Source organism: Papaver somniferum, chromosome 5 (assembly GCF_003573695.1).
Source record: "Papaver somniferum cultivar HN1 chromosome 5, ASM357369v1, whole genome shotgun sequence".
Taxonomy (NCBI): domain Eukaryota; kingdom Viridiplantae; phylum Streptophyta; class Magnoliopsida; order Ranunculales; family Papaveraceae; genus Papaver; species Papaver somniferum.
The window spans coordinates 123,526,863-123,538,693 of NC_039362.1; the positions used below are offsets into that span (position 1 = coordinate 123,526,863).

Genomic DNA, 11,831 nt, shown 5'->3' on the forward strand with positions numbered 1-11,831 from the left:
TTGATGCGGTTTATAAAAAACCGACACAAAAGCCTCGTAGTATATTGCAGAAATGATTTCCAAAATAAAACAGAAAAGGCGATAAATTCCACAATGTGTTATTCAGCACAACTATAGAGAAGGGAATCAAGTGGCAGATGCTTTACCAAACTACGGAGTTGATGAAAGCCAAGCGAGAAACTTATCGACAACAATATAGGATCAGGCAATTCCACTTTTTATCGGACAAATTATTTCAGATGACTCAGTGGGTACAAAATATCCACGTGTAATATCTATCTAGTTTTGTTATCGAAGAAGAAGAAGAATTTTATAAACTTGAAATGTAACATGATTTCATTTATCAACTGGGACATTTTAAGAAAAATAAGAAGCTAACAACACAAAAAGAAGGATTGTTCTTCATACAAACAATACACCCCCGTAACATATACGCACAACAGATATCCAGATTCCTTGCACACTGGCACTTTTTCTGCGTTCTCAGTTCTCACTAATCACATTGTACAGTACATGAAAATATTAGTGCAAACCTCATGAAATACCTCAAGTATTATTGACCGATACTCGGCCGAGTTCATTGATATATAACAATTCAGTAGCTTGCGTAAATCTCTTGCTTCTTCGATTTGATTCGACATAATAACCTCGACCATTGACTCTCTAATATCCTCCCTAGGGTCATACGAATATTTATCCAAGGCTACCATTACAATAGACTTGGTACTATAACTATCGTCGAGTCTTACCTTGCTTCTACTCTTCTTCCTTAACCCTTCATTTCTCAATTTATCGATCCTCATTGATCTGTCTCTGATCATTTGGTCGAATCTTTCTTGAACCATTGTATGTGATGTACTTGCTATCGAGCTGAACACGTCAGAGTTAGAATCGTCCGAATGGAGATTTGGGGAGTCGTCTAAAGAAGATGATGCACTATTCTTTTTCTTCTTTGATGACGAACTAGCACTACCTGGTTTCTTGATATCCTTGGAATTTGGCATTCTTATACTTCTAATAAAGGGAACACAAGAATGTATGTACACAAACCTAATCATGTGTTTTTCGGCGTCTTAAGCATTGATCGTGTTTTGCCTTAATCATTAGCAAAGCATTTTTTAATTCTAATTCAATGGATGAGGAACATTTGGAACTAAAGATAAACCCTTTTACCTTAAATAATATAGGGTTCATAATGAGCTAAGGATCTCTTTATGAAGTTATTAGTTGGCATTCCATTAAAATCTCTTGAAACTATTATGTTTAGTTGGACATAATCAAAAGAAATTTGGTTTTGTGGGTTGTTGAGGAGGCAGGGAAAAGTTATGAATTTGGTTCTAATGTGATGCGGTAGGGTTTTGGTGTTCAATGAATTGTATTGAGACTCCCAGGAACTTTATATGATTCACAGTTTGCCTTTATCAACTTCAAAAGCATGTCCACATCCCAGTTTTGAACCTCTCTTACTTTTGCAAAAAATAACTCTATTGGTATCAAGGTGTAGACAGATGGCTGGGTACCTTTTATAGGTTCCTCACCTATGATTCTTAGTTATGATGATTATTTTGGACAATGGGATGTGGTGGGAACAGCTTTGAAATATTTTCTGATGGCAATGTTTCAGATTGTTGTAAGATTATGGTAATTCAACTTGAGCTTCAAGATTCAACAAAGGGCCCTGTTAAGTAAGATGGGAGCCAATACAAAGCTAACACAGCTTTCTCAAACGGGAACCTACAACTCTTTGTTTGCTTCCTTCACTCATCCAAAATCATATGGTCCCCGATTAAGTAAAAATTTGAAGCAAGCCCTTTTAGTAATAAGCAAACCATGACAGAGTTGGTGCTAATATTACTCATTTTCGTGTTCGTTTACTTTATAAATCACCCAACCCAATTACAGATCATGGATTGTGCAGATCCTAGAAACATAACCACATAAATTCAGCACCAAAGAAAACAAAAGAAAAAGATGACACATAAAAAGAAAGAAAAAAATCCATAGCATAAATTAACCTAATATCTAAAACTTAAAGACAACTCGGCATCCAAATGAAATATCATAGACTTAAAGCTTGTCTTCAAAATCAGAGAGAGGGGTCATCTGAGCCTTCAAACCCTTCCTCTTTCTGATGTCTGTCACAAGCTCTGCAGCTTGAGTACCAGGCTCCAAAGGATCAGCCATCATCATATCCCAATGATCAAACACGGACTGGGGAAAAGCCTGTCCAGATGTAGCAGCCCTAAGCTGGGCAGAGAAACCAAATGACTCAACGACAGGTAGATATGCTTTAATGTTGTAGAGAGGAGTTCCTGGTCTCTGCATTTCCTCAAAGACGTGACCACGCTTCTGATTGAGAACACCATAAATACCACCAAGAGCACCTTCAGGAGCCTGGATCTCGACTAGGTACACAGGTTCTAGCAGTCTAGGTTTAGCTGTGAGCTGTGAGGCATACATGACCCTCCTAGCGGTAGGAATAACCTGTCCGCCACCTCTGTGAATGGCATCAGAATGGAGAACCACGTCACATACTTCAAAGCATATACCTCTCATGTTCTCTTCTGCTAGCACACCTTCCTTTGAAGCCCACTGAAACCCTGCGACAACTGAATCCTTGATTTCATTAAGGTACTGAACTCCCTTACACATATCCACAACCATGTTTGGACCAGTAGTATCTGGACCAAAACACCAGATCTTCTTTGCAAGATCCTTATCCCATCCAAACTCTTCAGATAAGATCTTTGAACGAACTTTGGGATCATCTCTTGGACCAATACGACCATCATCGATGGCTTCAGCAAGTCCATCCTCAAGAGGACGTGCCTCCATGTACAAACGGTTGTGCTTGTTTGGGGACTTGCTCATCACTGTTCTTGAAGACTTTTCTAGGACAGTCTCACGGAATGACACCACAGGGTCAGACTTCACAATTTCAGCACCACCCATGAAATCATCCTGCAAGTCCTTCAAACAGATCTCAAGATGGAGTTCTCCAGCACCTGAAACAAAAAATATTCAGATCAGATCCATTTTCACATGGGAGAAAAAGTGCTCAGTAACAGAAGGAATGACGAACCTGCAATAATGTGCTCGCCTGACTCCTCAATGGTACACACCACCATAGGATCTGATTTGGATAGACGCTTAAGCCCTTCAACCAGCTTGGGCAGGTCAGAGGCAACCTTACACTGGACAGCAACACGAACAACGGGAGAGACGGAAAACTTCATAGCTCTGATAGGATGGGCATCAACTTCCTTCTCGTTTGTGAGGGTTGCATTCTTGGTGATAAATTGATCCAGTCCAACCAGGGCAACAGTGTTACCACAAGGTACATCCTCAACCGACTCCTGTTTCTTTCCCATCCAGATAACAGTTCTCTGGACACTCTTGGTGTACAAGTCTTTCTTCCCACCAGGAACGTAGTTAGGCCCCATGATTCTGACCTTAGCACCTGTTGCAACCTTACCGGCAAAGACACGACCAAAGGCAAAGAATCTACCCTTGTCAGAGGCGGGAATCATCTTAGACACGTAGAGCATAAGAGGACCTTCGGGATCACAGTTTCTAATGGCATTGGCATACTGGTCGTCAAGAGGACCCTCGTACAAGTTCTCAACACGATACTTCTGAGCTGTGTGGGGAGAGGGGAGATGATAAATCATCATTTCAAGTAGGGCAGTAGCTGCAGGGAGCCAAGTCTGCATCACACGCTTCATCAAAGGCTTCCCAATCAATTCCTTCTCGTCATTCTTCATTGTAACACCAAGCTTCTGAAGCATAGGCCACAACTTGTCCTTCTGATCATTCATGCAAGTAGCAATGATCTGCTTGATGGGTTCATAACAGAACTGAACAAATCCACGCTTACATGTAGGAGAGTTGGTTCTCTTATTAGTCCACTTCTTAGTTGCTGGGTCAAAGAAGTTCTCACCCCAGAGCCTCTCCATCATCTTACTGTGTTCAACACCGAACTTGGAAGCATACATGTTTGCGAAATTGGTGAGAGTAAAAGCCCAACCGTGCAAACCAGCAGAGAAGGCAACTGTTCCTTTCTCAGGGTAAACTTGGACGTCACCGAGGAGTGGGTCTTCATATGTGGCCATAATAACATTAGCATTCTCAATGACTCTGGAGAAAGTCTGATAAGCCTCTTCTCCGTCAACCTGTAGCTCTAGGAAACATCTGTCCATCTTGTTGACAGTCAAAACAGGCCTGATCCTTTCTCCAAGAGCTTGTCGAAGGACAGTCTCGGTTTGGACACAAACACCCTCGATACAATCCACCACAACAAGTGCACCATCGGTAATACGTAATGCAGCTGTGACTTCAGAAGAGAAGTCAACGTGACCAGGTGAATCAATAAGGTTGATGAGGTACTCGTTACCCATCCTATCACCCTTGTAGGCCTTCAAAGACTCATCACTCATCTCGTAATAGAGAGAGATACCAGTAGATTTAATTGTAATACCACGTTCTGCCTCGTCTGCACGGGTATCTGTCATACGAACATCACCAGCAGTCTCTTGGGCAATGATTCCAGCAGCAGCCACAAGAGAATCAGTAAGTGTTGATTTTCCTGCAAAAGAAACATACCAGTGCCAGCTAAATTAATCAACTGTGTGCACAAATTTATCAAAATACAATGTAGATACTGTACAGTTGCATACCATGATCCACATGAGCAATGACGGACATGTTCCTGATATTATGCTTCAGGTCCATGATCCGACGTAGCTCTTCAGCTGTAAACTTCACCTGCACGGATTAAACAGTAAAAGTATATCAGAAATTGGTCAATTATAAAATCATATTGAAACACAAAAATAAATCTACAGAAAGGCTTACCATCTTTGTTTCTTTAGATGATAACTTCTATGATACCAAATTTCACTGAATAGATGTAGCAGCAGACAAATCCCTGAATTGTAAAACACAAACAACAGATAAACTTGGTCAATAACAGCTATCACTAATTAATAATCTACATCCTGAACTGAAAACAAAAATCACGTATAACCTACTAATATTACAAACACAGGATTATATTCAACGCCAAAGCAAACGATATGAGCTCGATGGTATCATAGATTAACAATATATCTAGGTAACCAGAGTAAGCTAAAACCCTAATATTGATTAGGATATAGACAATACAAGCAGATATTCAAAATCAACATGATGGATTAAGATTTTAGCAATCTATGAAGAGAATACTCAGATCTATCAAAAGAAATAATAATTAGATCTATATGTGTAAAATTTTCTAAACTAAATCCATAAACAAAGCATCTAAAAAGAATCGTTGATAGGAATTTCAGGTTTCAATGAATCAAAACAAAAGATTAGTAACAGATGATATTGAAGATTTGAAAACCGAGCAATTATTAAGTTTCAATGAGATCTTGAAACTGGAAATCTGAATTTACCTGAGAGGAAGTGAGAGCTGCGCTGCGGGAGAAGAAGAGAAGGAAGCCACAAGATGTTTCCTTCTTATTTGGTTTTTGTATAAACCCTAAGAGCAACTGCAATGGACGAGTAAACCCAAATTTTTACTCGAGTGGGGTGGCGTAGTGGGACGGACCATCGATTAAAATTTGATCAAGGAGTAAAATCCAGACCAAATTTGGTCGGCGATCAAGACCAAATCCAAATATAATCGGGCGTTAATATAATCTCCGCTACACATCGGACGTTGATATAATTTCCGCCATTCATCGCGCGTTGGTATAGTTAACGTCCAACGAACAGGCGTGTATATAAACTTCGCCTGAATGGGGCGTTGGTAAAGATAACGCCCGATGGGGCGTTCATAAACTTAACGCACGAAATGGGACGTTCATATACTTAACGCCCCACTCCACTTTAAGTTTTAAACTTTTGAAATTTGCATGGGGCGGGCTTTATACCTCCGCCCCATTATTTTTTATTTTTTTTTTGTTTTTTGAAGCGTATACTATACCAACGCCCGACGTCAGGCGTTATTTTTAGCAACGCCCCATTCAGGCGTTATCTTTACCAACGCCTGATCCCAGGCGTAATCTTTATCAACGCGCGACCAAATTTAATCTGCAACCACTACGCCACACGACGGACTAAACCCAAATTTGATCTTTTTTTTTAGTCTTTGGTCTTTGGTTATACTCGCACCACTGTGGACGCTCCGTCATGTGGCGTAGTGGGAAAAGAGTATATGTGGTCGCGCGTTGATAAACATTATGCCTGGGATCAGGCGTTGGTAAAGATAACGCCCGAGTGGGGCGTTGGTATAGTATACGCTTCAGAAACAAAAAACAAAAAAAAATGGGGCGGAGGTATAAAGCCCTCCCCATGCAAGTTTCATAAATTGTGAAGTTGAAAATGGAGTGGGGCGTTAAGTATATGAACGCCCCATTTCGCGCGTTAAGTTTATGAACGCCCCATCGGGCGTACATTTAACCAACGCCCCGTTTCAGGCGTACATTATATCAACGCCCCTTGTGTAGCGGACATTATATCAACGTCTCATGAATGGTGGAGATTATATCAACGCCCGATGTGTAGCGGAGATTATATCAACGCCCGACTATATTTGGATTTGGTCTTGATCGCAGACCAAATTTGGTCTGGATTTTACTCTTTGATCAAATTTTGATCGATGGTCCGTCCCACTACGCCAGCCCACTCGACTGAAAATTTGGGTTTACTCGTCCATTGCAGTTGCTCTAAGAGCGTCCACAATGGACGACTAAACCCAAATATTTGGTCCAAATACATGACGTAGTGGAAGAGAGTAAAGATTAAAAACCAGACTAACCCCAAATTCCTAAGGCTGCACATGGCCGGGTATGGGAGGGTATAAGCTAAAACCAACCTCGCACCCACATACTGCGGATTTTTTTTTTCATAACCAACCCCGCACCCACAAACAGCGGGCTGGTTTTGTTACCCGCTCGCTACGGGTTGGGCGGGTATGGGTTTAAACGGGTTTAAACCCGCTTTATATTCAAGTATTTAGAGTAACTTCTATTCTCCTTGATTAAGTGAGAAAAAAAAACCAATACTCCCAAAATATTCATATCTAGGAAGTTCACAGATGAAGATTAAGTGTTGAATCTGTTGATTTTTCGATTGTTGTCGATTTCTGGTGAAGATTCGAAGTTGTTGTTGTCGATTTCTGGTGAAGATTTCTGGTAATTGTCGTTCGTAGGTGAAGAAGAAGAACTAAGGAGGAAGAAGAGGAGAGGCCGAACAAGAGAAGAGTGTAGAAAGTGAATGAGGGTTATCAGTTATCCTGTCTACTAGTATTAGGGTTTCATAATGGACGACTAGGATTAGTTTTATCTAATGGTATATAATCTGCGGGTTTTTTGGGCGGGTATGGGCGGGTATTAGCTTAAACCAACCTCACACCCACAGACAACGGGGTTTTTTTTCATAACCAACCCCGCACCCACAACGGGCGGGTATGGATTAAAAACCCACGGATTTAGCGGGTACGGGTGGGTTTGGGTATCGTGGGCGGGTCTTGTGCAGCCCTACAAATTCCAGACTATATTTGGTCTGGGACCAAGACCAAAACCAAATTTGGTCGAGCGGAGATTAAAAATCCGTCTGGCGTAGGGCGTTGGTATAATAACCGTTTGGAGTGGGGCGTAAGTATAATGTGCGCCTGATGGTTTCAAAATGAGGGGCGGACATTATATGTGAGCCTGATGGTGGGGATCACATTATATGTGATCATGATGGTGGGGATCACATTATATGTGATCCTGAATAAAATGAGGCGGACATTATATGTGAGCCTGATGGTGGGGCGGATATTATATGTGCGTCTGGATCAGGCGGGGTATAATGTACGCTCGACTAAATTTTACTCGTACACCGTAGCGTAGCAATACGGACTAAACCCAAAATTTAGTCCTTTTTTTGGTATTTGGTCTTTGGTTTCGATCGTACCCAAAATTTGGTCCTTTTTTGGTATTTGGTTTTTGGTTACGTGACGAATTAAGAATGACTTTATTGGGCCTAGGGGCGGGGGTTTATTCCATTTTTAGATTCTCTTGTGTTGATATTTTTTCCGTGCGCATCACTCAAAATTTTAGGGGCGAGCCTAGGTCGGTCCAACTCCAACCCGCCAATCCATTTGAATCCTTCCGCAAAGGACGCACAACTGGCTCATGAGTGGATTGCACTCCTAGAAATCCACCAAATGTGCATAGGGTGGATAGCACTTAGGTGCACTCTTAAGAATCCACTAAATATTAGATTTTGGGTAGGCCATATTGCTATGCGCGTGGCAAAATGTCATATTTTGCTATATATGTACTCATTATAGAATGTAAAAGTGCCGAAATATATGTTTATATGTCAAATATAACATATATGCATACATGACAAATTTTCCAGCGAGTGATAGAGTGTCCATCGTCAGATGGTCTAAATATCGCTCGTTGGTCATTCCAGTGCCAACGTTAGTCAAGTTGTCCCTCGATGACTTGAACATCGCTCATCAGTTCCTCATCCAACACCTACCATTTTTCCCCTTTATAAATACCAAATTTCAAACTCATTTCAACTCACATCAGAATTTCTAAATCTCTCTATAATTTCTCAATCTCCAATTCTTGTTATCACTCTTCCAATTCCTTAGAGAGCATGGCTGATAATATGAACATGGCTGAGTTCGCAGCAAACCAACATGCTGACAAAAATCAAAGAGTCGTTAATCGTGACAATGTGCGAAGTCGAATTAGGAGGCGATTACCAAAATTTACTACTGAGGAAGATGAATGTATTTGCAGGAATTATGTTTTTTGTACTGAGACTATATTCGGAGAAGAATCCCGTCAATTTTGTTGGAAACGATATTTAGAAAATTTCAAGAACAAACAATGAACCCCAACAACCGTGATGTTTCAGTGTTGTCTCATCGCTTCACTGTAATGAATACGGAAATTAGTAAGTATCTTGTTTTACTCCAACAAGCAGGTCAAAACTTGAGGGATGGTAAAATCATGATCGAACTTGAACAAAGGTGTCGTGTGGAATATCATCACATCTATGGAAAACACTTCCAATTTGGAAGTTGTTTGGAGATTTTAAGAGTGTTACCAAAATATAATTCACTATTTATGTTTAATTTTTTAGTTGTCCACTTAAGTCATTAAGTTTGAAAGTTGTTTTAAGTATTAAGTTTTACAACTTGTCTTATTTTAGTTTAAACAATGTATCTCTAATTAAAATATAATATTGGATTAAAAATAGAATTAAGCTTAATTTTCAAAAATACGAGTCAAATTTTCAAATTCATTAAACTTCGAATTAATCATTAATAGTCATTTTACAAGACATAAAACTAGACAATAATAATTTGAAATATAAACTTTAAAAATAAAAATTTGGGGCAATGTTCTTCATCTTGTTAATCTTCTTCATTTCACCAAACTTCTAATCAATGTGATAGGTGTTTAAAAACACCTCTCTAAGTATCGATTGATTATGCTTTCTTAGCTAGTTTTTGTGTGAAATTGTATTATTAGTTTTATTTTATATTTTATGGGAATTTTGGAGCTTATTCCCGAAAAGACACAAGAAATCGTCCAGTTGGTCATGAAAGAGCCCGAATTATCATTGCATGGGAAGTCACTATGAACATACGAGTGTAAGGAAAGAGAAACAGACAACGAGTTGGCTTGAGTTTGAGACCGTGATTCTGCCAATGAACCAAGTTGCACCAAGTCCAACTTTGCTGCTGGCAAGCTCAGGTCTATTGGGCCCTGTTTGGTTTACAGAGGTTCGCAAGTTCAGGCAAATAAGGAGCATGTAGTTCGAACTGATAAGGACTTATACATGGGTTTTGGCAGCGAGAAACTGATAGAAAGTTGTTACTACTGATTCACGGCGATGAATGGAAGGATAAGGAGAGAGCTTGTGATGGTTGATCGTTGATGTAATGAAACATGAAAGGCAGTGATGATCGATGGTTGTTTTTTGTCGATTGAGAAGAGCTCAGAACATACAGGGAGTGACGCTGTGATGGTATAGGTCGATGAAAAAGAAGCGAGATCCTGGTTGCTTCCAATATCAGAGATCGAGATGGAGATAATGGAGATGCAGTTTGTTGTAGCTATTCGCAGTGACGATGAAGGGTGATTGATGGAACAGGGAGGTTTGAAAGTGAAGACTGCATAATGGCATCAGTGAACGACATAGAAGAAGTAGGGATGATGGTTGATCGTTGTTGTAATGAAACTGGAATGGGTTTGTTACTGTTTAGCCATGGCTCTCGGCAGAGTTGGAGATGTTGACTGTCTCAGTGGAGCACGAGAAAGATAGAGGACTTGGAGTCCGAGGTTGTTGTGCTGCCATTATCGGATGATGAAAGAAAAACGGCTCGAGTTTGGAGTAACGTCAGTGACGAAGGGTGATCGAATGGAGCTCGAGTCTACTGCCATTAATGGAGCTGCTAACGTTGAGGTGCGGTCTGTTGGGTCGAATCTGAAGAAGATGTGCTGGAAGTGAATAGTTGGCTGACGAGATGGAGTTCTGCCATGGTTCATCGGTTGATGGTGTCGAGGGAAAGATGGAATAGAGAATAGGTTGTCAGTTCCACAGAACTGACAAGCCAATAACGAGAAATGGGCTGGGCTTATGCCATACGCAAGCAGCCTTGGACCTGACTCCTTTGTTGGGGATTTTGACGACTTTGGTGACCAGCTTTGGCCGTGAGTTGTGCTAGGGATTTTTGGCGATATTTGGCAAGCCACTTTGCACAGGGTGTGATGCACGGACACAATTCTTAAGGAGGTGCACTTTTCTATTTTAACTAGGTTTCCTAGTTTTCTTTAAGAAGAGGTTACAAAACTCTATATATAGGGAAGCTTAGATACAATTTGGGATATCTTCTTTTCACCGTTTTTCTTCCCCTTGGGGGGGGGGGGGAGAACTATCTCTTTTCTATATTCTTTTTATTGTTAAGGATGGATTCAAAGTTCTAATTGTGAAGCTCAATTATTTACAAGTTTGTTTCAAGTTTTAAAGTTAATCATTGTGGACTGTTTTTACTATATCAAAGGTTTATGATTGATTCTTAGATTGGTTTGGGTGACCAACTAGATTAGTCTATTAATCATTCTAATGCTAGTAGACAGTGGAGTCGATCTGTAATTGTCGCTTACCTCCTACATAAGCAGAAATCGCAAGACCTTGCTGAGGGATTCTGTGGAGCAATTGCGAGTAAAGACAACACCAGTAAGTGGACCGAGTACCGAGTTTAACTGCTGGGATCAAAACTAAATTCATAAATCTTAATGTGTTCGGGGAATTACATCTTGTAAGCGAACCTCAAGGTGGTTCTTTTGAATAGAATCTGGTAGTCGAGCGCTTCCGTATCCTGTGATACAAGGAGTTTTGGGGATAGCTAAGCGTACCTGTTATTCTACGATTGGTGACAATTGATTCTAACAAGAGATAGACGGGTACAATATTGAGTTAACGGTTAGTAACAACGAAAGATTTCTTCATCATCTTTATCTTATTATCCTTCTTTTATATTTTCGCTGATTTAGATAACATATCAATTGCATTACTCTTCGTGGGAATGATCCTTACTACCACTATATTATTATTTAATTAGTGGGAAATATCTTATTATTTTGTTGAGTAAACGACGCTCATCACAATGCGCTCATGAATGAAGTTTCCTTTGTTTATCTTCTTCTTTGGCTTCAAATTTGTTTTGCCTTGATTTTCCTTGCCTTGAACTTTTCTTAGCCTTTTCTTAGTTGTGATTTTGACTTGGTTAGATGTCATTTTGATGGGAGAACCACGTGGTCGTAGACTCG

The 11,831-nt window shown here is 40.2% G+C and overlaps 1 protein-coding gene across 1 annotated transcript; it reads right to left on the reverse strand.

The window, feature by feature from the left end:
- Positions 1-1,811: 1,811 nt before the first annotated feature.
- On the reverse strand, positions 1,812-5,558 carry LOC113282574 (elongation factor 2-like). The gene is made up of 5 exons (XM_026531609.1): positions 5,436-5,558; positions 4,855-4,927; positions 4,677-4,764; positions 3,083-4,585; positions 1,812-3,005 (listed from the first exon to the last, which is right to left on the reverse strand). The coding sequence occupies exons 2-5, from the start codon at positions 4,855-4,857 to the stop codon at positions 2,068-2,070; spliced, it is 2,532 nt and encodes an 843-aa protein (XP_026387394.1). The 5' UTR covers positions 4,858-4,927; positions 5,436-5,558; the 3' UTR covers positions 1,812-2,067.
- Between the last annotated feature and the right edge of the window lie 6,273 nt (positions 5,559-11,831).

Bases quoted from the DNA above. Each gene is read 5' to 3' on its own strand.
- LOC113282574 (XM_026531609.1), bottom strand. The intron at 4,586-4,676 runs GTATGCAACTGT...TTTCTTTTGCAG, and splicing joins CATTGCTCATGTGGATCATG to GAAAATCAACACTTACTGAT. The intron at 3,006-3,082 runs GTTCGTCATTCC...TTTTTGTTTCAG, and splicing joins AGGCGAGCACATTATTGCAG to GTGCTGGAGAACTCCATCTT.